The sequence below is a fragment of the Tiliqua scincoides genome, chromosome 2 (genome assembly GCF_035046505.1).
Source record: "Tiliqua scincoides isolate rTilSci1 chromosome 2, rTilSci1.hap2, whole genome shotgun sequence".
In the NCBI taxonomy this organism is placed as follows: domain Eukaryota; kingdom Metazoa; phylum Chordata; class Lepidosauria; order Squamata; family Scincidae; genus Tiliqua; species Tiliqua scincoides.
The window spans coordinates 222900339-222927739 of record NC_089822.1 but is presented as its reverse complement, the minus strand read 5'-3'; the positions used below and the strand labels follow the sequence as shown (position 1 = coordinate 222927739).

General features: G+C 43.5%; 1 protein-coding gene across 1 annotated transcript in view; it reads right to left on the bottom strand.

Moving 5' to 3' along the window:
- CHCHD6 (coiled-coil-helix-coiled-coil-helix domain containing 6) overlaps window positions 1-27401 on the bottom strand; it is a 222723-nt gene that overhangs the window by 113486 nt on the left and 81836 nt on the right. Inside the window, exon 5 of the mRNA XM_066616190.1 lies at window positions 19743-19826. Within this exon, the coding sequence (XP_066472287.1) occupies window positions 19743-19826 (84 nt within the window). The remainder of the gene's footprint in view (window positions 1-19742; window positions 19827-27401) is intronic.

The following is a 27401-nucleotide window of genomic DNA, read 5'->3' as shown; positions in this document are numbered from 1 at the left end:
GTTACATATAAATACCAGGGACCGAATGTGTACATCTATGGGCCAGGCAAAAACGGGTTAATGTTCCTGCCCTGATGCAACCCCTAATACAAGGACCACCCGATCAAGTATTCATTCACAGGTCTGTATTGGTTTTTATTGCTCAGGTTTGTGCCAAATTGTGTGAAATATCTTCATGCCACATTCTCTGTAGTTAACGAGGTTCTGCATCGGTTTTTAAGACATGACTGGGTTGACTTGCACAGTAAGCCCCTCCAAAAGTTGTGTGCCACATGGAAGTGATTTTTTAAGTAATATTGGAATCAGTCAATGATGTATATGGCTATATGAGATAAGAGAGGGAGAGAGTTTGTATATATCACGCTAAATGAAAACTACTGTTATCTGAAACTATTTTTAACAGAGAAGGGGGGAGGTGGCCTGCAAAAATAGCAATGCTACATCACTCAATCTTACAAAAGTAAAATGAACAATGGAACCAAAAAGCATAATGTTGGGGCATGAACCTCGTGAAATCTGATAGACACAAGGATCAGAGACAGGAGCTGCATGAAGTCTGTTGCTTACTAACAAACAAACAAACGCTTAATGGTTTTCTTGCAAGGCTCAAAGGAGAGGAAAAACCATAGCTAGCAAATACTATGTCACTTCATTTTGATGGCAGAACTGAGCTATTTGCAGCACTGCCGTTTAGAAAAGCAACAACAGCAATCAGATGCCACTGGGTCTGACTTTGTACAATGACAACCTGGCTTGCAGAAAGTATGGTATATGTTCAGTTGGTTAGATGCCCAAGTTGCAGCTCTCCTATTACAAGCTTGCTGCCACTATCGTGCCTCCTGCTGCTTGAACAAGCTTTATTTACAGGAAACTGAAGGTTTTTAATATACAGGATAAGAAAATTGAATAAATGTTGAGTAAGATGCATTTCAAACTCAGATGCCCAAGAATGGAGTATAGAAGTCATGTTTCTTATGACACAGAATTAATGAACAATATAGCACATGACATCATGACCCTGAATGTGGGAGGGACTTGGGTGGGAGGGAGCTGGATCTAACTGCTGAGCTGCAGCTCTTAGTTCATGAGGATGAAGAGGAGACCAGATAGTGAAGAGCCCCAGAAACCAGAAACTGACTCCTTGAAAATAGCCCTACCTGAGCCATTTTCCTCCCAAGGGGTCAGATCTTGTCATACCAGAAACCTCTCATCCTTCGTCGCCAGCCCACTTGGCCAATGCAGAGAACATGTCAGGGGAAAGATGAATGAAAGGAGGTGAGGTGCTCAATTCCAGGCCTGAATGTCACCCCTTAAGGATCCTCCCTCTGCAGCAGTAGGTACAGAGACTGGGAACCACTGCTCTACATTCACCCCTCCCAAAGTGTGAGCCATGGCTCCCCAGGAAGCAGCGCAAACCAGCCAGGGGAGCAGTGGAATCCTTGCAAAAAAAACCACCACCCTATACAATGTATAGGATTGCTGCTCTAATGGGGAGCCAAGGCCAGTGGCCTAATAGGTCAAGAGAGCCAAGTAGGTGGCAACCTTCAGTCTCGAAAGACTATGGTATCGCGCTCTGAAAGGTGGTTCTGGAACAGCGTCTAGTGTGGCTGAAAAGGCCAATTCGGGAGTGACAATCCCTTCCACATTGGGAGCAAGTGCAGTCTGTCCCTGGTCTGTCTCCCTGGCTATGGGCCTTCCTTCTTTGCCTCTTTGCCTCAGACTGTTGGCCAAGTGTCTCTTCAAACTGGGAAAGGCCATGCTGCATAGCCTGCCTCCAAGCGGGCCGCTCAGAGGCCAGGGTTTCCCACTTGTTGAGGTCCACTCCTAAGGCCTTCAGATCCCTCTTGCAGATGTCCTTGTATCGCAGCTGTGGTCTACCTGTAGGGCGCTTTCCTTGCACGAGTTCTCCATAGAGGAGATCCTTTGGGATCCGCCCATCATCCATTCTCACGACATGACCGAGCCAACGCAGGTGTCTCTGTTTCAGTAGTGCGTACATGCTAGGGATTCCAGCACGTTCCAGGACTGTGTTGTTTGGAACTTTGTCCTGCCAGGTGATGCCGAGAATGCGTCGGAGGCAGCACGTGTGGAAAGCGTTCAGTTTCCTCTCCTGTTGTGAGTGAAGAGTCCATGACTCGCTGCAGTACAGAAGTGTACTCAGGACGCAAGCTCTGTAGACCTGGATCTTGGTATGTTCCGTCAGCTTCTTGTTGGACCAGACTCTCTTTGTGAGTCTGGAAAACGTGGTAGCTGCTTTACCGATGTGTTTGTTTAGCTCACTGGTTTAGGGAAACAGATCTAAATGAACTTAATTGAAGCTGAAAATCACTCCCTCGGAATGAACTATGTCCTGTAATTCTAATTGCCTTATGGCTCCTTCTTGATCCTTGCATGAAGCAGAGATATGACACATTTGCAGCTAATCTGAAATGGTTACAATAGCCGAGATGTGGTTCCGGCAATTTGTAAGGAAACAGTGATTGGCCAGTCTTTAGCGAACATTATGACATGAACAACAGCTAACATTTACTACACGAACAACAGTTTTACTGTACCGTGTCATATTTTCTTGTTTTGATTAAACCAATACAATGCTTCATATTGCTATGGTTTGAATGAAAAAAATAAAGACAATACCCTGCTCTTGCTTTTCATTCTGTTCACCTACCCATTTGACAGTTCTTACCCGCAGCTTACAGTCCTGAGGTTCACAACTGCAAGATACAGTGACAGCCATTACTATGGATTAAAAGGGGATTAGGCAAACTCCTGGAGGACAAGTCCATCACTGGCTACTAGTGATGAAGGCTATGCAGCACTTTCAAGTTCAGAAGCAGTGAGCCACCCTGATATTCCCTGTTTGTGAGCTTCTCAGAGGCATCTCGTGGGCCAGCGATGGAAACAGGGTACTGATCCAACAGGGCTGCTCTTATATTCTAATGTTGACTGAACCTGGTCTACTGCATAGATTTCATGTGACTACTGGTGTGCTGCACCCTCCTGCCAATCCTACTTTTCAGTTCTCACGCACAGAAATTAATCCAGTGCAGAAGCATCAATTTTTCATTCAAGTTACAGAGTCACTGCAAAAACTAGAGCAGAAAAGCATCCTCAAGTCAATTTAACAATAGCATTCTCTATGTGAATTTCTCCTCCCTTCATCTTCTCATGCCCCACAGAGTTTTTACGTTGCAATATTATCTCCTCTTGTACTCTAAAACCAGTGTTGTCAGATACATTTTGCTGCTTAGCTACCACACTGTCATTACCATGCCGCTTGTGGGGTAGTTGTGTCATCATGTCTATTTATATAAACTGGGGTTGCTCTATGCAGTTTACTTCAATAACTGTCATTGCTATGTGGGAATTACCATGACAGACTCACTTTCAAGTGGTAAAATACAGCAAATTCTGGAACTGTCTGCAGTTTTCTACAACCTGAAGCTCTTGTTTAGACTGGCCTGATTGCTAAGCCAATGAAAAGGCAAGACTCTTCCAGCTTGGCTTGTTTGAAAAGGCTATGAGCCACCATGGTGGATTCCATCCTTTGACAAACCAGGACACAAGCTGCCTCTCCATGGTCGTACCAGACACATGGATTCGCTGAATGCCACAACTGCAATTTTCCAGGGCGTGGGAAGGAACCAAGTCATTTGGTCTACCTACTTGGTTCTTGTTTATAGGTGTTACTTCTAAAATGGAGTGGGATCTGGCCAAGCTTTTCTCACAATAGCTTTCTTCACATGGAACATAGATACATGTTACTCTTCACTGCAATTAATCTATGCTAAAAATAGTCAACTCACCTTATGTATAACATTAAATGCAATACATGTGCTGCATTCAAATATTGTCTGGAAGGATACATTTAAAGCAGGGGTGCTCAATACATCGATCGCGATTGACCAGTCGATCGCGAGGCAAAATGAGTTGATCACAGGCTTATCTCCCGTCCACGCATTCCTGGGAGTGAGCCCCTTTGACTCTACTGGGGCTGACTCGTGAGTAGACCTGGAGAGGAGCCGCTCACAGGCTTCTCTCCCATCCACGCATCCCTGGGAGTGAGCCCCTGGCAGGCTTGTGAGCCCAGGGACTGAGCCCAGGGAGTGAGGCCCTGGCAGGCTCCTCCCTGGGAGAGGAGCCACTGGCAGGCTTCCCTCCTGTCCACGCATCCCTGGGAGTGAGCCCCATTGACTCTACTGGGACTGACTCATGAGTAGACCTGGAGAGGAGCCACTGGCAGGTTTCTCTCCAGTCCACGCATCCCTGGGAGTGAGCCCCCTTGACTCTACTGGGGCTGACTTACCTTTCCCCTGTTTTTGCACTGGTATGTATGGAGATCTGCCCCCCCCAACTTCCATCTGTTGGTTCTGTGTGCAAGGGGTTTTGCACTGGTCTTGCTGTGATGTCTATATAGAGATCTTCCCTCCCCCACACCTTTCCCCTGTTTTTGCACTGGTCTGTATAGAGATCTGCCCCCCCCCAAACTTCCATCTGTTGGTTCTGTGTGCAAGGGGTTTTGCACTGGTCTTGCTGTGATGTCTATATAGAGATCTTCTCTCCCCCACACCTTTCCCCTGTTTTTGCACTGGTCTGTATAGAGATCTGCCCCCCCCCCCAACTTCCATCTGTTGGTTCTGTGTGCAAGGGGTTTTGCACTGGTCTTGCTGTGATGTCTATATAGAGATCTTTCCTCCCCCACACCTTCCCCTGTTTTTGCACTGGTCTGTATAGAGATCTGCTCCCCCCCCCCACTTGTATTGGAATCGAGGAAGATCTGGTGAGGAGGTAGATGTGGTGTCAGCAGTGGCCCCTTTAAGGGTAAGGCCTGGGCATCCAGCAGAGTGTGCTGCACAACTGCAGCCACTTGAAGGCAATAGGGCCCTCAGGGATATAAGAGCACCTGAGGCAGGAAGGGCTCCACTTATTTATGTGAGTCAGCCTTTTCCTAAAGGAAGATCATTAAGTTCCACCATGACTGATGAACATTTGGAAGTGTGCTTGAGGCTGGCTGTCAGCAGCTACTGTCCGGACTATGCATCCTTGGCTGATTCACTTCAGTGCAAGTCATCAGAGTAAACTCAAGTAACTACAAAAATGTTTATAGTTAATTATGTTGTGTTGTGCAATATTGGCTCATGCGGTTATGCAAGGTACACCAACATACATTGCACACATAAATGTTATATGTTATGATGGCGTGAACATTGTAAAAAAACTCTGGTAGATCTCCGGGCCTTGCTGGGTTTCAAAGTAGCTCTCGAGCCAAAAAAGTGTGAGCACCCCTGATTTAAAGCATCACATTTTCTATAACATTTATTTCTGTTTTATAGATGTGGCTAACTCCACATACAACCTTAAACTGTTGAAATACCATTCCTTGACCATTTGATGTGTGTAAAGACCAAAATCTATTAGTTCCACCAATTAGAGGTGTTGCCCACATTCATAAACACCTGGTTCAGTATAAAACTTTGTTCTATTCATAGTTTGGCTGTATTACAAACTGAGCACCCTTCTTTGCAAAACTTCTTAAAGTTAAATGTTAAAGATTCTTCACATGCATAGTCAGTAGCAAGAGATCAGCTATCTAAAGCCAGCTGTCTTGTGCATACTCAATTCTTTAATGTTAACGCTCAACACTTGATGAAACTGTCATTAATGTGAACTAACATGAGCAGACCACCCAACCAAGAAGCTTTTTGTTTAGCAAATCTCTATTTCTTCTCAACTGCTTCATGCAAATGGTTTATGTGGCTGTTGTCCTCTCCTCCAAATCCAAAACTGTCTCTTGTTTTCATGTATACACCCGTGCTCATTCAGTATCCAAGCAGCTCGCTAATCATGGTTGGTGCTATTGGATAGGTAGAAACAGGAGAAACCAAATATAATTTACAGCAGCAATAAATTAACACATGCACATGACATCATCGACATTATAATCCAGGAGAATGCAGGGTAACAAAATTTGCTTTCTTTGAATGCTTCAATGTGAAAGCTTGCTAATGATGCTGACAAGGTATTGAACCAATTAAGAATCTCAAAAAAGATATAGTGGAAATTGGAAAAGTGCAGAAGAGAACGACCAAAATGATTACTGGGCTGGGGTTCCTCCCTTACAAGGGAAGGCTACAGTGCTTGGGCTCTTCAGTGTAGAAAAAAGGTACCTGAGGGGGAACATGATTGAGACATACAAAATTATGCAGAGGGTGGATAAAGTGGATAGGAGAATGTTCTTTTCACTCTCACACAACACCAGAACCAGGGGACATCCATTAAAATTAAGTGTTGGGAGGACAGACAAAAGAATATATTTCTTTAACAACATGTACTTAGTCTGTAAAACTCCTTGCCACAAGATATAGTGATGGCATCTGGCCTGGATGCCTTTAAAAGGCAAATTTCTAGAGGGAATTCTGGAGGAAAAGTCCATCACAGGTTACAAGCCATGATGTGTATGTGCAACCTCCTGATTTTAGAAGCAGGCTACCTCAGAATGACAGGTGCAAAGGAGGGCACTGGGATGCAGGTCTCCTGCTGTCTTGTGTGCTCCCTGAGGCACCTGGTGGGCCACTGTGAGATACAGGAAGCTGGACTAGGTGAGCCCTTGGCCTGAATCGATATGAGGGAAGCTTGGTCATCATCACTATCAGGAATGAGGACATATGACCCAACTACCAAGTCTCACAACAACATTTCATAGCAACAGTTCTATGATTATGCAAGCTTTGTGCCATGCTCCAGCCTTAGCCTCCCTGACTCGGCCTGAACCAGGAGCAGGTCTCCTTTACTAGGGTATCCAGTTCACATACCAACCAACCATGGATTAGCTCCCACAACCAAGCCCTTTGTTCCATCAGTCCAATAATCCAGTCAGCTGTAATAGATAGGATTTATTGAAGAGAGAATTAAAGAAATAGCGATACCGACAGGCACTGCATCAGTCATAAATTTCAGAATTTAGATTACAGCATATCATTACAATACTCAGCAATGAATTGGCAACCTTCAGTCTCAAAAGACTATGGTATCGCGCTCTGAAAGGTGGTTCTGGAACAGCATCTAGTGTGGCTGAAAAGACCAATTCAGGAGTGGCAATCCCTTCCACACTGGGAGCAAGTGCAGTCTGTCCCTGGTCTGTCTCCCTGGCTATGGGCCTTCCTTCTTTGCCTCTTTGCCTCAGACTGTTGGCCAAGTGTCTCTTCAAACTGGGAAAGGCTATGCTGCACAGCCTGCCTCCAAGCAGGCCGCTCAGAGGCCAGGGTTTCCCACTTGTTGAGGTCCATTCCTAAGGCCTTCAGATCCCTCTTGCAGATGTCCTTGTATCGCAGCTGTAGGGTGCTTTCCTTGCACGAGTTCTCCATAGAGGAGATCCTTTGGGATCCGCCCATCATCCATTCTCACGACATGACCGAGCCAACGCAGGCGTCTCTGTTTCAGCAGTGCATACATGCTAGGGATTCCAGCACGTTCCAGGACTGTGTTGTTTGGAACTTTGTCCTGCCAGGTGATGCGGAGGATGCGTCGGAGGCAGCGCATGTGGAAAGCGTTCAGTTTCCTCTCCTGTTGTGAGTGAAGAGTCCATGACTCGCTGCAGTACAGAAGTGTACTCAGTACAGAAGTGTACTCAGCAATAATAAAACAATAAAGAGCTAACTCCTAGTTCTAACTAGTCTTACACTTTCAGAGTTCCAGTACTTATACCTAGTCTTACACTTTCAGAGTTCCAGTCCAATCCATCCTTGCTGCAGTCAAGGCGGGTCCCTCTTGTCAGAATGGTCAAAGCTCAGGCCCCCCTTGGCCAGAGATGAACTAAGACAAAGGAAAGCTACTTCCTTCTACCTTGATGGGTCTTCTGATCCATCCACCAATTAGAACTCGGAACCAGACGAACATTCTAGGTGTGGATGTGCCACAGGCCCTCTCCCTCATGGTGGACTCTCCCCCCCCTCCAACCTGAAAGATTCACAGCTGCACCTTGTTGTTAATCAAGCGGAGCCAATTTAGCAGCCTGCTACCTTATCTGAGGGTCACCTCCACAGTTCTCTCAGACTTGGTATGTGCTAATGAGCACCCTTGGTGGCAGCTGGTCCTTGCAACTTGGGCCTAGCAACATGGCCAAAGGCAGAGACTTTCCTTGCTCTGGTTTTTACCTTTTCAACCCCATGTTAACTTTTTTGTCACAGTTAGGTTCCAGGGGTCGGTAGATAAGTTGGAACTTAGGTAGCTCTAAACACCGGGCTGTTGCTGGCCCAGTGCTATGATGCCTACATAAAAGCACCACCAAAGGATGCACTGTCCTTGTGCAAAAGAGCCAACACAGCCATCCATAACTTGGGGAGGCAATGTGCCATTCCTATCTTGCACTAATGCTCTAAGCAAGAGAAGAAATGCATTGTGCAGCTCAGGCAACTTTCCTTTCTGTACACAAGCTCCAAATGCTTCTACACTAATCACATGGACCAAAAGGGAAGCAAACACTTTAGTGACTGTTTGCATAGAAGCTGCTTGTAATTTGATGTAATGTACTGTATATCAGTCAACACAGTACTTAATATTGAGTCCGGGCACGCACATACACGCAGAAGTAACGACAGGCAGGCAGAAATGACATCTAGCGCATTCTATTTACCCCAATATAAATGTTCTTTTGAGTTCATCAAATTACCAAACAATTTCACTCATCTTTAAAAGCAGGTGCACTGAGGTATATTAACAACTAAACTTTACAAGCTTTTAGTAAAAGAGCCATTAATGGGGAAATCAAGCATACAGCTCTGAAAACCCTGCCAGCGGTACAGCATAGCAATGTTTTCCAGCAAACATGAGCAGGGGGGAGGAAGGAAGTAAAGAATAACCCATTTTAGATGCTCCTAGACACTGGCACACTTGATGAAACGGATGAGCAAATAAATGGACATGCACAACAGTAGAAGAAACAAAGCAGAGAAAGTAATAGAGGTAACCCCCATATCCATGGATCCAGTATCCATGGATACACGGTGGGGGGAATCCCTGAGCCCTCTCCACGACACCATTACAAGTACCTTTCTTTAGTAGCGCTTGCAGTGCTGGTGCTGTTGCTTAATGTTCCTCCTTAATTGAAGAACCGAACATGCAGGCAATCAACATGCATGGTAGGGGGCAACTAACAGGAAGCAGGATAGTTTCTGCTTCCTGTTAGTTTCTCTGCAGTGAGCAGGCTTGTTGCTTGCATATTTGATTCTTCAATTAAGGAGGAATGTTAAGTAAGAGCACCAGCGCTGTAAGCGCTACTAAACTAAACTAAACAAAGGTACCTGTAATGGGCATGTGGGGGGGGATATCTATATTTTGTTCCCCCATATCCACAGTTTCCTTAACCACGGGAGGCCCGAAATGAAACCCCACAGATGCAGGGGCCTGCTTATATTGGGTGGGGAAAAGAGAGTGCAATTTTCTGCAAGGCACACTAGTATAAGAGGGGAGTCACACTTTTGGTTTTTCTTTTTTTCTTTTCCTTTTTTTTTTTTTTTTAAAAAGGAGATCATATGAAGTACAGGTCTATCAGTACTATAGCTCTAACAGGGTTGTTCTACCATGTTGTTCTGCTGGCCTAATCAGTACAAGCAAAGGTTTTCCCATAGCTGCAATGAAAGGACTATTTTCTGTCTACCGCTATTGATATTTATGTCCAGGCATATCAGATCAAAAAAGTGGATGTTTAAGAAACAAATCAGCTCAAATACATGTTCTTTATAGAGCCACAGGAGCAGCTCCATGGTTCAGATGTACTGCAGGCTTGGTTTAAACCGTGAAAATTCTTCTCCTTATAAAATCAAGATGACTGGTTCTGTGCTATCAAGTTGTTTTATGGAAGATCTCTGGCAAGAAATAGAAGTCGCTTAAATATCAGAAAAAATTGATGGAAAATGGCCAAATTATTACCATCCTTTAAAAACTGAAGACAGGCAGATGAGCTTACATAGGGAGTTCAGAGAGGAGGTGATCTATATTTTGTTTTTCTTTTAATTATTTCCAGTTTTATTGAGGCACTCTATATTAAAACATACGCATTATACAGCCATTATTCCATGTTTCCATCCTACGCCATCCTTTCCCTGCTCAACCCACCAAACTAAGATACTGTATATGATTATTTTAAAACACATATTTGCCAATAACTCAGGACTGAAAGGCATAGCACTCTCTCTCTCTCTCTCTCTCTCTCTCTCTCACACACACACACACACACACACACACACACACACACACTGAGAGGCCCAGTTTGAGAGAATCTCCAGCACCACCCACATTCTGGTCCATCAGTGAGTTGGAGAAATTGAAACTACCTGGACCAAGGATGCTTATTCTCAGCTGACCCATGGCCTCTATAAAACTCTTGTCTCTTGGCCAGCCTGGCAGCCTAATCAATTTGTCAGAATAGCAAAAGAGACCTGCCTTGTTCAGTCCTGCTTTCCCTCTGTGTAATACCTGACTGCAGTTATTCGAATACCTGGCCCTGAATATTCTTTCTGCCTCTTGACATCTGTTGCCCAAACATGACACTCTCTAGGCTACTCCTTTCATCTCTGGCCCTTTGCTTCTCTCTTGCCCATGCCTCTCTCAGCACAGCAGGTGACATCCTGACTGGGCATTTAAGGTCAGCTTTTCTACAAAATGCTGAACCAACATCTGGACTTGCACCAAAGCAGCTTTTTTCAGTGGTGTGACCATCCACTTGATGCTCCTTTGTAGTACTTGTAGGGAACATCAAGGAAGGGTTTCTTCAGGAGATGATGGATATTTGCCATCTTAAGGCAAACCAGGCCTATAGCTTCCCTGAGAGAAGTACTCCTCACCCTCCCTCTCCACTCAGCTGGCACTCCTAAGAACATAAGAACAGCCCCACTGGATCAGGCCATAGGCCCATCTAGTCCAGCTTTCTGTATCTCACAGCGGCCCACCAAATGCCCCAGGGAGCACACCTGATAACAAGAGACCTGCATCCTGGTGCCCTCCCTTGCATCTGACATAGCCCATTTCTAAAATCAGGAGGTTGCACATACACATCATGGCTTGTACCCCGTAATGGATTTTTCCTCCAGAAACTTGTCCAATCCCCTTGTAAATGCGTCCAGGCCAGATGCCATCACCATATCCTGTGGCAAGGAGTTCCACAGACCAACCACACGCTGAGTAAAGAAATATTTTATTTTGTCTGTCCTAACTCTCCCAACACTCAATTTTAGTGGATGTCCCCTGGTTCTGGTGTTATGTGAGAGTGTAAAGAGCATCTCTCTATCCACCCTGTCCATCCCCTGCATAATTTTGTATGTCTCAATCATGTCCCCCCTCAGGCGTCTCTTTTCTAGGCTGAAGAGGCCCAAATGCCGTAACCTTTCCTCATGAGGAAGGTGCCCCAGCCCAGCAATCATCTTAGTTGCCCTCTTTTGCACCTTTTCCATTTCCACTATGTCCTTTTTGAGATGCAGCGACCAGAATTGGACACAATACTCCAGGTGTGGCCTTACCATCGATTTGTACAACAGCATTATAATATTAGCCGTTTTGTTCTCAATACCTTTTCTAATGATCCCAAGCATAGAATTGGCCTTCTTCACTGCTGCCACACATTGGGTTGACACTTTCATCGACCTGTCCACCACCACCCCAAGATCTCTCTCCTGATCTGTCACAGACAGCTCAGAACCCATTAGCCTATATGTGAAGTTTTGATTTTTTGCCCCAATGTGCATGACTTTATACTTACTTACATTGAAACACATCCTCCTCACTGAGTAGATCTCACCAGCCATAAAGGACAGCATACAAGTGGCCTCATACTGCTGAGACTTCTGTCCACCCTTACTAGTTCCACAACTTGAAAAAATTCATGACAATAACTGGACAAGAGAGGTACATCAACAGAAACTGCTAGTGCAGCGCCTGCACTGTGTAATGTATTTCTGCACCTGAAAGGTGCTGCTATCTTAATGAGAGCAGCATACATGGTTTTTGTTGCTTCTGGATTGCTGCTGGCCTTCATAGCAGTAGAACGAAAGGTCAGCATCATCATGTCTGTGGAGACTCATCCAGCGGCCTCCAGCTGCGAGGGGATCATTACAACTGACCCCTTCCCAGGTGAAGAAGAGAACAATTTAGTGGTCAGCTCTGACCAGTCTGCAAGACACTTTGCAGATAAAAATCACTTGCATTTGTCATACTTGGGCTTCCACATTAATGGTTCCTATAGATATCCCTTCTGCTTCTGTTAGCCCTGTGGTTACAAATTCATTTCCGCATGTACATCATCTGGGTCATCTGGGGGGTCATCTGGGGCATAAGGTTGACTTCCCACTTGACCCTCACCCTGCTTGCCTTATACAAATTGGCCATGGAGGATTGGCCAAGTCAGCAGAGAGGGTAATTAATTCCTCATTAACTAAAGGTGTCTAACCAACAAGTTTAAAGTTAGCAGTGGTTTGCTCCCTCCTAAAAAACTCTCCTGAGAGTGTCACAGGTGTCAGAGGCTTCACAGCAGCAACAAGAGGAAAGGTCTTCACTATAATGGCACCACAACTATGGATTTCCCTCTCTATTGAATTAAGAACTGAACCTTCCCTATTAGCCTTCTGGCGTGGCTTAAGCCATTTTAATTTGGAATTGCTTTTGCCCTAGGAAAATTGTTGTTCTGGATTGCTACTATGTTCTTGTTATTATAAAGTTGATATTTTCTATCTACTGTATTTATTACTGCATTCTCTGGTTTTACCATTTTTGATTGACTGCTAGCTGCTTTGCTTATGAAGGCTGGTCACAAAAGATACCTCTATCAGTAAAAGAGGGCACAAGAATCAGCTGTTTTCTATAAAGGAAACTGATTAACTTCCCATGGAATGTAAAGCTTGTGTCAGATATGCACAAATTTACTCTATTTAAGGAAGAGCTCCCAAAGTAGTCCTTCTAAATATATACTGTTGCTTTTCAAACAATAGTCTCCACCAAATTAATTAATTTGGGAGGGAGTGCTAAACTCTGTGGATTATCTCATTCTTCAAAAGATACTGCTTTTAACCATAATCCACATGCTTTTCCTTTTCCATAGATTAATTCATTGCTTTTAATATCTACATACTCAAGAATATATATAAATATACAGTATTTGCATCCCAAGGTGAAAACTTACCTGCTTTTAGGCAATATACATTATGATGTGATTATTACAGTTTCCTCAGAGTAATTAGCCTGTTAACAATGTCACCTTGGCGTTTCTAATTCAATTTAGGTTTACTGAACGTCACACCCTTCAGCAATTTCACATTAGCCACTTTTGGTCTTGACAGCTCCAAAACAATAACAAGGAAACAGTTCTAGTACATTTTCCCCCTTTCCGTGATCAAATATACATTTCCAAAGGAATAAAATCAGGGAGTAGGAACTTCCATCTAATACACAATACTGAGATTATAACCAGAAGTACATCACTAGTGATAATCCTAGACCAGTGGTTCTCACACATTTAATACTGGGACCCACTTTTTAGAATGAGAATCTGTCAGGACCCACCGGAAGTGATGTCATGACTGAAAGTAACATCATCAAGCAGGACAATTTTTAACAATCCTAGGCTGCAATCCTGCCCACACTTACCCAGGAGTAAGTCCCATTTACTATCATTGTTAAAAGAATATACATAGTAGATTGTTAAAAGTACAGGTCGGTAACATTTCCCCAAATGCAGTCACATACTATGGGAGCATCAAGTCTAATATATTAAAAATAAAACATTGAAATGAATGGGGACCTACCTAAATTGGCTCACGACCCACCTAGTGGGTCCTGACCTACAGTTTGAGAAACACTGTCCTAGATAGTTGTTACAGACTCTTCTTTACAGGACTTAATTCCCAAGGTGGCATATCTGGGATAATATTTGGTGTTTTGTACATAGGGTAGTCATCACCAATGTGATACCAATGTTTTTTATTATGGAAACAACTTCTTGTACCCACAGTAGCTATAATGCCTGCCAATAACCTATTATAGTGCTTGGCTAGATATATACTCCCCACAGTAGTTAACATAGGTGGTACATCACCAACATTAACACTACTTTCAGAAACATCTGTATATTTAAAAATTACAAGGATTAAGAATGGCAGGAGACACAACTAATACTTGAATTTATTTGGAGAAAGTTACTAGCGAGATACTATGGACACCTACAAGGCAGAGTGTTCCGAGGCACTGAAGATGCTACTAGTATAAAATAGAAACAAAATCAGTCCACAAATATTAGAAGTATAAGCTCATTTTCCACCAGAGGTCATGTTGATGGTTATGGGTAACTGTACAAAGGTGTTTCTGAATAAATGGTTCCATTTATTTAAGACAAGACAAGATCAGGCAGCTTGGACATACTGAACCTCTGATGGTCCACTTGCCTGAGGCATCTCAAAGTATTCCTCTACACATCCTGCTCAGGCATGTGTGCATTTTGTTTGACCTACTCTGTGATTAACAGCAAGTACATCTTTCGGTCTTGCAGGGATGGGTGGGTAACTAGGTGGCCTCTGAACCAGATGGATGCATAAGAGGAGGGCCAGCTGCTGAGTTCCCCTGCCAGATGAAGGAAAGGCTTTTGGGGGGGCAGAGGAAGACTGGGAGAGGATGAAACTGGGTGGAGGGACAATGGGCCAGTGGCTGGATCTGGCCCGGGAGTGGGGCTGGGACAGTAGCAGAGGCTGCCACCAAATCCTAACTCCCTCCTGAGTCATTGAGCCTGACACAGAGCTCATTGGTTCTGCACCAGCTCAGTAGCTGGCGCAGATCTGAGTAGACCCATTGGGACCCGTGGAGTTCTATATGTAGTAAGGGAACCAATGTTACTGTGCTCCAAGGAGTGCTCCAGCAGCTGCCCTGGCAACACAGCAGCAGCCATTTTGGCGCTGTTGTATCACATGGCACCTGGGCACACAGGATTGGGCTGTCAATTGAATCAGGAAATCCAAAACTAAGCTATAACTAGAATGGGGGGGGCACGTGCTGGGGACGGGAATTGTATTTCACCTGCCTGCCCTTCCTAGCAAAGGACTGTCTTACACTTTGAGAACTGGAATCCACTGGAATGATATCCAAATGACTGTTTCTATGGGCTTATGAGATTAATTGCCTTTAGCCAACTGCGGCAGCATTCTTCACTGAGAAAGCAGAGGATATGCTTCGTGTGTGTGCCAAGAGTTAAAAAAGCTGAAGAAGGAAGCGAGACCTTATTGTTTCACAGGTTGCGAAAGACTGACTTAATGTGGAAACAACAGTCCACTGAAATCAGTAAGTCTGTCAATAAATCTTGTGTTTGGAACTAGAGGGCAGTCTTGTTAAGCCAAGCAGCCAAGGGCTGAGCCAAATCCATGCCTTAGAAATGCACAGATGGAGAAGAAGGAAAACTGTTATCTGATAGGATAATTTGGGCCTCCAGTTTCCATGCTGAATCACCACCTTGACTTTCACCCCTTCCACCCAACCTTCTCAAATGCCCCAAAGAGTTTAGCTTTGTAATTCCAAAACATCCATCCTTGGCAATCTAGCCAAACAACAGCTGTTCAGAAGTTTCCCCCTCAACTTGTCTCCTTCAACTTGAACCTCATTTTTTTTTTAAAAAAAAATAATGGATTAAAAAGTTCTAAAGCAGTAACTACAAAAGCAGGGAAAAAAATGTCAAGGTCTGTGTGTATTCAACAAATGAAAGCAGAATTACATAAAAGCTGCAGCTAATATAAAAGATTGTTCTGTGCTGCATTTTCCATCTTTCCAACCATTATAGGAATAAAATTATCCATGGAGAAGATCGAAAATCTTTTTCAAAACTAATACAATTAAGCTTTATTACACTGTTTCAAGTACATTTCTTTCCTTTGCCAACCCCCTCCATCTCCAGCTCTAATCTAGGCTCATTCTATAACAGTTGGAAGCATTCTTCTATTTTATTACCAGCAAAATGTTGGTGTTTAAGGGTCAAAAAACTATCTAGAGTCATAAAGCTAGGAAACAAAATTTGCCCTTAATATTGACTTACTCTGCACAGAAGGCTGGAAGAAAGGAAGAGAGTATTGTATCTACCAACAAGAAATGGGGCTGAGGGTTTTCAACACCAGCTCCAAATTGAAGAACTACGAGGGTCGCCCAGAAAGTAATGCACCACATTTTTTTTCTCAGCCTACAGTAATGGTACGAATGCGAAACTTTAGATATACATTATTTGAATTTTCAGGAGTGCACACACAAATTTTTGGTTTCTTCAGACAGATAGCGTAGCTGCAGCAGTGTTTCAAAATGGCGTCTGTAAGTGATGTACGTTCCAAGCAACGTGTCGTCATTGAATTTCTCACTGCGGAGAAAGAAACTGTTGGGAACATTCACAAACGTTTGTGTACAGTTTATGGAGAATCTGCAGTCGACAGAAGTACAGTTAGTCGCTGGGCACAGAGGGTGAGGCCATTAGAAGGTGGTTTGGCAGAGCTCCAAGATTTGCAGCGTTCGGGGCGGCCATCCACGGCTGTCACACCTGACAAGACGCAGCTTGCTGATGTGCTCATTCGCGAGGACCGATGCATAACGACTAGGCAGTTGGCGCTGAAGCTGTCAATCAGCAAAGGAAGTGTGGATGCAATCATCCGTGCTCTTGATTACTCAAAAGTGTGTGCACGATGGGTTCCGCGCTGTCTTACGGTGGACCACAAATCTCTCAGAAAAAACATTTCTTCTGAGTTGCTGAAACGTTTTGAAGATGAGGGGGAAGCGTTCTTGTCCAGGATTGTGACAGGTGATGAAACCTGGGTTCACCATTTTGAGCCCGAAACAAAATGACAGTCGATGGAATGGCGTCATCCTCAATCTCCACAGAAGAAAAAATTCAAAGCAACTGCTTCTGCCGGTAAGGTCATGATCACTGTGTTTTGGGACTGTGAGGGCGTCATACTCATTGATGTGATGCCAAGAGGCAGCACCAATAATTCTGAAGCTTATGTGAAGACATTAACCAAACTCAAGAAGCGCTTCCAGCGACTTTGGCGCCATAACAACCCAGGTGAATGTTTGATTCAACATGATAACGCTCGGCCTCACACAAGTTTGAGGACTTCGGAACACATCACTAAACAGGGTTGGACTGTGTTACCCCATCCACCCTACAGCCCTGACCTAACTCCCTCAGATTTCCACTTGTTTGGGCCATTAAAGGATGCCATTCATGGAAGACATTTTGAGGATGACGAAGAGGTAATTCGTCATGCAGAAATGGCTTCGTGACCAGAACAAGGAGTGGTACATGCCCTTGTCTCTCGCTGGAGGAAGGCCATAGAACTGGACGGAGATTACGTGGAAAAATAGGGAGTGTAGAAGAAACATCATTCTTTCTTGTGTGTAAGTTTCATTGTGTTCAATAAATAATTGTTGAAGAAAAAAAATGTGGTGCATTATTTTCTGGGCAACCCTCGTAGCATACATTGATTTTATTTTAAAATCCTTTTTATGGTTTGATCCCATGAGTGTTTGCTTAGAATTAAGCCCCACAGAGGTCAAGCAATTTACTCTCAAGTAAATATATGTAGGATTGCATCTTTAGATCTGCAAAGGAAGTCAGAACACACGAGAAGAAAACAGGGGAAAGGGTATTTTAAAACAAACAAAAAACCCCACCAAGTTTCACGATGAGTACAGGACAGTCTTGAACATAGTTTCCCAGTTGGCAATAGAACAACTGATTCATATATAAATATTCCCAGCCATTTGCACTTTATGAAACACACATCTGGAGAAAAGTATGTAAATAAGAGGTACACTGTGAGGTCAAAAAATGGCAAAAAAGAAAATTTAAAAAATCCCTTTGCCTGCAAACATACGGACAACTAGAGCAATGACTGGTAGATTGCTTGAGATTTCATTGCACAATCCCCATTAAACAAAAATGGAATTTAAAGTCAGGCAGTAATGTTGGATGGTAGCATTTTTTAATTAATTACACAGATTAAAATGTAGCCAAGTGTGCATAGTGAAACCTGCTCACGAACACGTTTTGCCATTAGTAGAAATAGGAAACTAGTAAGAACCAATAGCATAATATGTTTAGAACCTGCAACCTGATCTGCCCCTTTTCCAGAGGCCATAACTAAGCAATATTGCCCATCACCTGCTATTGCATGATGATCGCAGTCAAAGCCAAGGCATAAACCTCACTGTCTGGAGACAGCTTCAGAAGAAATGAGCGGCCAACTTACAGCACTGATGATAGCACATCTAACAGGAATTTTTGCCAGTCCTGCCTGTTCTCTACTCCCTGGTTTGGTAGGCTAGAGACAAAACCACTCCAAGGCAGGATGAGGGCATCAGAACACATAAGCAGCACACACTAGGATGACACGGTGCCAACCTCTGAATCTGTGGCACACTTGCAAACAACGTTAACCACCAGTGTTAAGCACTATCCTTTACATACACATGCAACGTCATTAAACTCTCTGGGAGTTTGGAAACCACAGTCAGTCCTTGCAGGGGAAGGGAGGAAGGCAGTGGGGGCGGGGGAAAGTCAGGGGAGCTGCAGGGTCAGGGGAGCTGCACTCACCAGTCCCGGTGCAGGGAGCCCTACACCAGCATCTGCAGAGCTCCCCAGGCTTCTAGAAGTGAAAGTGGAGCAATCGCGGTTCACTTTTGGTTTTGTGGAGGTGGAGCAGATCTCTCCACTTTCCCCTTGGAAGATGTGGGGACACTCATGCAGGGCTCCCCACACCCCGGGAAGACTGCTGCAGGGACTGGTGAGTGCATCCCAGTCCCTGCAGCCCCCTGCAGCTGCCTCACCCCCGCCCCTTAAGGGGGCAGAGGCCAGGGCCTTCAGGTTGGGGCGTCACAATGCCCCAGTTTGAATACCAATGCATTACACACACCCCGTCAAGAGGTCTAGTCGCTTTAAAGTTATGAAATATTCTTCACACATTTATTTTATTTTTTTAAACCAAACACAAAACCCAATCTCAAAACAACTGCAAACATAGTTTCATTTAGCCAGAAAAGTGAAGAGAGCACATTAGCTCCTAAGGAACAGCCTGGTTGCTCCAATTCTTAAGCCATCAATTTTTTAAAAACTCATCATGGTAAACAATTAAACAGAAGCAAACCCCACATTTAGAGAAGGGATTCAAATCCCTAAATGGATTTCCAAAGTTCATTTCAGGCTGAAAAGATGCTGGATGGTATCTCTTTAAATCATGTTCATTTCAAAGGCTTATCTGGCAGAAAGAGCAGACACTATTTTGCAGTAACACACTTTGATCTGTTGGTTTCCCCAGAGATAAATTAATAACAACAACTTTAATTCATATGCATAGAATGATCTGAGGTTACTTTCACAAGGTTTTTTGAAGCCACAGATTTTTAACAAAGGGAATTTTTTAAAAGTAACTTTGCTTTCAATCAAACCCTATAGTAAGAGTGAGTGGAGGGGGAGAAAGACTGGGAATTATAAACTAGTATTTTTCTTTTAAATTGTGTCCAGTTAGTTAAACCAATTACCTTTTAAATGTGAGTTGCTTTAAAAGGTTCAGCTTGTGAAGCTGTTTAACAGTAAGTGATGGCAGGCGGACCCAAAGCGACATGTAACAGGGGCTGACAGTTCCTTGCTTAAGCACAGTGGTTCTCATTTCTCTTCTCTGCTGATCCACGTGCAATGCTATTAGCATTCAACCACTGCAAATTAAAGTCAATCTTACCTTCTTCTCGATCTGGGCCAACTGCTCCTTGTAGAAGGTGTCTTTCCGCTTCAACTCCACCTCCTTCCACTGCAGTTCCTGGGACTGGGGGAAAATACAAAACAGGGAATTAACAAAAAATAAAAAAAATAAGAAATAAGAAGAGGGAGGAGCTGGGACATTAAGAAGAGGGATGCACATGAACTGAAAACAATTTTGATATGTCCAGTAATATTCCATTGTGAAGGACATAGGAGACCTCTTTTTTTTAAAGAAAGTACAGGTCCAGCCTATTTATACACGGATTTTTTATACACGGATTTGACTCAACAGGAATGGCCCCTGCCAATGAGAAAGAATGTGTTGATCCCTGGACAAGGGAAAAAATGCATCCCTTTAAAATCAGTTTTAAAAACTGAACAGTCCTTTAACAACAGCCTCCTTAATGAGAGAGAGGGCAGCAGGCTAACAATCCATCAATCCTTCTCTCTCCTTCGAACCCCTCCCTTCCCCCAGCACATGAAAGAAAGGGATAATTTTGCATTGGTGAAGGGAGGGGCTGAGTGAAGTGCTGATGGATTGTCTTCTTAATGACTCTTATCTTAGAGTCAAAAGGTCAGCAAGGCTGTTTTTCAATCACTGGAGCAAAGAAACTTTGTTTTTTAAATTGATTTGCTATAGTTCTTTTTTTAATCCACGTGAGTGCTTGGAATGCTCTCTCCTGAATCCCTTGCAGATATTGACCTCCACAGGGCCCACTCAATTATCAAATCTAAACTTTGGGAATCTGAATTCAACCAACTCTCCTCAAATCTCAACCCCACCTGTTCTCCCCAGTTTTTTGGCCTTCTCCCTTCACTTGGTCGCCCTTGTAACTATTTCAGTAAGCTGATTAACCCTACCAAGTGGAGAGCGTTCATGCTCGCGAGATTCAACATCCTCCCCTCAGCTGTTCACTTTGGCAGATCTTCCAACATCCCGCGCGATCGCAGATTATGTCCATTTTGTTCCCTAGAACCGGACACAGTGGACCACATACTACTCTGTTGCCTGGCTCACCAATCTCTTCAAGACGTACATTTGAAACCCTTGCTGTCTTTTCTCTTGGGTACTTCTATTGATCCTTTACTTGTCCTCCTGAGTGACAATTCTGTGGCCATTACCGGTGCAGTAGCAGAATTTCTCTCCGCAGTTGCCAAGCTAAAACCCTCACCCTGATCCTACTCCCTCCCTTGTTTCCACCCCTCTTCCCTTACCAGTTCCCTGTTGCGACTTTCTCTTTCAGCAACATAGCCACTGTGCTAGCTACTGCTATTGCTATTTACTGTTTTAATGCCAATAAAGGTTATGGAATGGAATGCTTGGAATGGAACCCATTGAGAATAATTAGTCTCAACCTCTATTGTACCAGGTCAATGTATCATTTCAACTCCAAACAGTCACCACCACCACTACTACTACTACTACTAATAATAATAATAATAATACAGGTATTTCTACACTGCCTTTCTTCGTCCTCAGATTTCTCCTCGGACTTTATTCAAGGCGGTTTACATAGGCAGGCTATTTAAATCCCCGTAGGGATTTTTATAATTGAAAGAAGGTTCTATCTTTCAAGAAACCACAACATTCAGATGTTTCTTTCTGATCGGGTCACAACATTCTGGCCTCCATCCTCCCACGCTCAGAGCAGATGGAATAACTCGGCTCAGCTTGTCAGCTGCTTCAAGGTCGCACGGTGCCGGTGGCCTCGAACTGGCGACCTGCGGATGTTATCTTCAGGCAACTGGAGGCTCTACCCTCTAGACCAGACCTCCTGCCCATAAAACTATAGTAGAACTATAATTCTACAAAGCTGACTCAGTAATATGCTTGCAATTTCTAACTCTACCGAGAAAAGACTGGCAAGATAAACAGTCTTGAGATGCTCTAACTTTGGCTGATCATGCCCCACATTCATCTCTACCATGCTTACCAAAACAGGATGACTGGATCAGAATATGCAGCAGAATGGTGTCCTGAGATAGTAAGGGTGTTATGTACCACTTAAGACTCTAAATTGGGGAGTGCAAGTTTGAATACATGCAAACACATAGACATGTTGCAAGTAGAAAATTAGCACAATAGCATGCTTGGATAAAACTTCTTTCCTTATGGTCACATTTTCTATCTACAAGGTCGGAGTTATTTTAATGCCTCCCTATGTGAAAAAATTATGTAATCCATTGCCATCTGAACTAATAAAGAGCCCTAAGGTGGTAGAATGGATGGTGCCGTGTCACTCCAACTTCACGCTATTGCATTATTAGATCTTACCTTTTCTCAAAGCTTCTATGTTTGAAGGAAATGTTTCAAATCATTGTTCTAAAAAAAGATGACATTACATGGCCGATAATTTCTGTTTATTCCCTTGCAGACCTGTATATTTCCTTAAGAATCTCAAAGTCTATTGGCACAATATAGGACATCAGATATTTTTTCAGTTCCCAAACTTGAAGAGGACTGCAGAGGCACTGAAGGAAAAAGATCTTACCATTTATGTAACATACCTCAAGTAGATACACACGTATATGCAAGAAAGATTTAATAACCTGTTAAATCTCTGTATCCTGGATTGGATTTGGAATCCATTTGAAGCACAACCCACCCAAGCTGAGGCAGAAATTCAAGAGAGTTTCATTGATCTTCACAGTGATATAACTGCACTTAGTTCAGTTATATCAAACTGACTGAACTTATATTAGATTTTTGGATTAAGAGTGATCAGCCAAATAAATTTCCAACACTATGGGAAAAAAGTCCCAAACTTTTTTATTGCCTTTTCCTCAACATATTTGGTTGTGTGTGGATTTGGCAAGGTAGTTTCCTTGACAAAATCCTGGAACAGAATTGATACTGAGAAAAGAGGTGACCTCCAACAGTCCTTGTCTAATCTGGAGGCTGATATGAGACTTAAAGAAAAGCACCAACCTCAAGGATAGCATTAAGCCTGATAAATGTTTAATTTCATACAGTCTTTTTAAAATTTTGTCCAGTATGTCAGAATGTTCAAGTTTGCTTGGTGTTCAATAAGAAATGTTTTAATGTTTATCTGTTTGTGTTGTATCATTGTCTGACGGGGGGAGGGGCTGGAAAATGAAAAGAGCTCCTAGGGAGCCATAGCCTAAATAAATATAAATAAGCCATAGCCTAGCCATAGCCTAAATAAGTCATAGCCATAAATAAATAAATGATTGAGAATGGTTGATTTACAGGATTGATGACAAGAGCTCACAGATTCAAAGGCCACACCTATCACCTCGTTTACTCCTTAAATCAAACAGAATTTTCATGGATCTGTGACAGAAGTGTGCCCCTGTGGGAGCCTGGCCACCATATCTCCCTGGCTCGCCCTGCTCCTCCTGGCTTCCATGTCCATTTGAAACCATAAGTGCTCCCTTGCAACTCCAACCTCCCCAGAAGCTCAGTTGAAGCCTCAAAGGAGTGATGAAGAGGGAAGAGGTTTCCTTAAAAGCCATTTCTGCCCAACATTGATATACATAACAGGGATCAAATGTGTACACCTGTGGGCCGAGCAGGAATGGGTTAAGGGTCCCATACATCCTGTGACAGGATCCAAAATTAAGATGAAGTCTACTGGCTCTGAGTCCTGCTGGAACAGGAACATGCACCATAGTCACTTCCTAGAGATTCCTGAGTTTGAGGAAAAAACAACTTTGGTAAAACAAAGGAAAGGTTTCACACCTTTAATGGTCCTCACCAACCTCATGATTAATTCAGCTCAATCTGAGAGGTATGCTAACAACCCAATGGACCATCCTGCTATTTATCACACTATCAACTGGGTGGGGGAAAACAAAGGCAGAATCCAGCAGCAGTCTTCAACTAGCAGCAGAGGATCCCCTGATTGAGGGCCAAATCCTATCCAACTTTCCATCCCTGGGGGTAGCTGTGCCAATGGAGTATGCATTGCATCCTGTGGTGGAAGGGTAGTTATGGAGGCCTCCACAAAGTAAGGGAACAATCGTTCCCTTGCCTAGGGACTGCACTGCAGCTGCACTGGAAAGTTGGATAAGATTGGACTCTAAGTCACCCCACTAGAATCCCATAGTATTCTATGGGACAAAAAGGGACAGGTCCCTGCAGCACCTGTCCCTCCAAGACTGTCATTAGCTGTACAGTTGCCTGAGCCTCTCCGTTTTCTGGCACCTAGTGATGACATCATTGCTTCGATGCTGACCATGTAGCAGCTGGCTGCCCACTCCACCTAGGTTCCATAAGGAGCTCGCATGGGGCAGTGAGCACCATGGCTTGTTACATGTGTCAGAAAGCACTACCAATAACATGCAAAAGCTGAAGTTCCAACTCCCTGGGAACTGTAATAGTAAAATATTCCCATTTATCCCCATTACATTTGAAACTTAATGTGTAAAATTGCAAGACAACTTTGGGAGCCAATCTTTGTGAAAAGCAAGGTATAAACATTTTAAAATAATTTTCAAAAAATGCATGAGGGGCAACAGTTTCTTTAACAGAAAGCTTACAGACTAAGGTCCTGGTCCCCACATCCATTCAACCATATGTTGAACCCTTCAACAAAAACCAGAGTTCCATGTGGATTTTCAACACACAAGGACAGAAATCCATGATATAAATTAGCCCTTATTCAGCTGCTAACAGCATAAATTATTCACTGAATAATAATTACTCAATTATTATTTATTCACACATCTTAACTTGACTGCTAACATGGTATTAAAAGTATTTTACAATATTACTTATTTAAAAATGGTTACAGTGAACACATCCGCTATTTGTTTTGCTTCTATCCCACTCTTCCTTTCGAAATCTCAAAGTGACTTACGCAAAGCATTCAGAGGCCTCCAATTCAGGCACCAATCAGTCACTCCCTTCTCCTATCCATATTTACTCAGAAGCAAGTCTAATTGAGTTCACACTCCTATCCACTCAGAAGAAAGTCTCATTAAGTTCACTGGGTTTTATTCCCAAGTAAGCATGCAAAGGATTGCAATCTTGGCTTCACTGGTAGAAAATCACTGAAAGTTCCCAACCTATTTACTAGGATCAATAATCTGCTGGTGCCCTTCCAATAAGGAAATTCTGCAGCTGTCAGAAAATCAGTCTAAACAACACAGAGCACTTTATGGGCTCCCCTCCAGCTGCATTATAAAAGCAGCAGATACTGAATTGGGTCACACAGTTTGAAAGTAACTAAGACTTAAGGCCTTGAGAGGATTCTAGTCAGCTGCGGACCTCTGCAGCCCTGCACCCGGGGCAAAGCTCCGCGATGGCGCCCCCCACCGGCTATCGCCACCACCCTTCCTACTCACCAGAGGCTCACAGAGCCTCGCATGGCCTTCTCCCGTGTCGGGCAAACCTCTCTGAGGTTCCCCAACACTATAAACTGTGATTCTGGGAAATCGGAAGCACACTTTCCGCCCCCGTTGGGAGCCTCAGAGAGGCTTCTGTGGGGTCCCAGCAGCCGGTACCTGGGACATTTGTCCCAGGGAAGTCTATAGGAGGTACACAATTGACTCTAGTGGCTATGATGATGATCCCAGAACTTGGTTGCCACTGCAGCGAGCCAGTGGTTGGTTGCCACTGCCGACATCAGTGGTGGTCTGCAGACCTGTGCCAATCCACAAGCCATGAGCCACTGGTCCATGACAAAGTTCCTGTAAAGAATCAGTAATAATATGGCACAGATATAATATTGGTATTGATATGATATGATAATGATATTGATATGATTTTTTTCCTTGCACACTAGAAAAAAATTGCCAGTTCAACACATCAGATAGTTTGAGAAGCACTGGCCTAGCTATGAAGACCTGCAATAAGAGAGTAGTACATGGTTGATGCAACTCACTGAGGGAACCAACAACTATCCCTCTGGGAACTGGCTATAATTAAGCAGCCCGGGTAGGAGCATTCTCTGTGGACTCAGACCTGTCACTTTAACTACTGTCACTAGTAAACTACTGTTTACTAAAACAAGAAAAAACGCATCTGAAAATGACAAGTTGCCAACTGTCTTTCACCAGAGAAAAAGGATGAAGTAGACAATGGTCTCACAGAAGGTTGGCATTTGAGCAATCACAACATTTGCCTGGGCAAATGTCTCTCAGCAGGTAGTTCACTGAACAATGCGAGGAAGTGGAATGTTCACAGTTTCACCCATACCAGCACCATGCACGCACCTTGCTGTGCAAACCAGGTGAGGCCATCAATGACAGACAGCAGTTAATTTAAAAAATGAAAAAAGAGCATCAGCTATATGCATAGTTTTAAAGCATGCAGTTTGGCTACTTCCTTGTTGGCCAATATATGCAATCAGGCTTTCCAAAACCATTTCAAATCAGGCCAGCAAGTGGCTGTTACAGTAACACAGCAATTTCCAACCAGTGTGCTATGGCACATTGGTGTGGTGCAAATGGTCTGCAGGTACGAGTATGCCACAGGAGTTTGAGGGAGGGTCATTTATTAGTAGGGCTAATAAACTAATAACATTTATTTGTTGGGGGATGTGAGCCCCCAGCATGTGGTGTGCCTTATCAGTTTTCAAAAAACTGATGGTGTGCCTTGATAATTTTCTCGCCTTGCCAGATTGTCATAAGATGAAAAAGGTTAAAAATCACTGCAGTAACACAACTGTTTCAAATCTCACCAGTTTCTCTTTTAAAATCAGCAGACAAACCCCAGATCAGGGTAATTAAAGGCAGTCTTCAGGCAAGCATGGTGTAGTGGAGAGAAAAAGCAGGAGCTTTCTGCTTCTTCCACCCTTATGCAGCATACGTCCTCCAACTTCAATGGGAGGGAATCTTATCTTCCCATGGTGTGAGAAAGAGTTGCTATGAAAGATTAATATCCCTAACTTTACAACATAATAAACACAGCTTTAACTCAAGGCTTAATGAAGCAACAAGAGACTATTAGCACATGCAAAGTTTCCACTCCAGAGTGATGATGCTCAAGAACTGAGGGCCTGAATTGGTGTGAGTATTAACACAGCTAGGGCAACACACAGCACTTGAACAGTCTTCTCACTAACCCCATAGCATGACTCTCATTATAGATTAGAGGGAGCAGAAAATAAAAAGTTTTACTTGCAGCTTAAGACTTGTTTTCAATAACTTGCTCAATTTACAGCGATCCTCCTGGGAAAACCAAAGCAGAAAGGAAGCTCAACTGCAAAACATTCTGCTCAGCTCTACTTGAATAGATGCTTTTGGTTCTTAACTTTACCTCCAGCTGTTATTACTCAAAACTAAAATGCATGATGTTGTTGTTATTATGTTTGAAATATGTATGATACACCCAGAGAGAGTGTCATTTGAAATATTCACCATTTCAAACATTACAAAACTGGGTTAGGCAATCAGGGACATTTTGTATGAGCTCCCGTCACCCTGCTACTTATTCCCCCACCTGAAGTCAGAAGCCTATGATGTCCCCGGAACAAGCTGACTGCTGTGGAAATTACAATTTCACAGAGTACGGACACCACAGGTAGCCAACAAAGGTTCAGAAGACTTTTTTCCATTTAAAAACAACTCTATGAGCAGAAAAAGATAGATCACATGAGAGGGAAATGCAGGACGTTCTACTTTGTTTCCAATTACAAAGTTTATGAGTTTCGGCTCTGCCTCATGTTTGCAT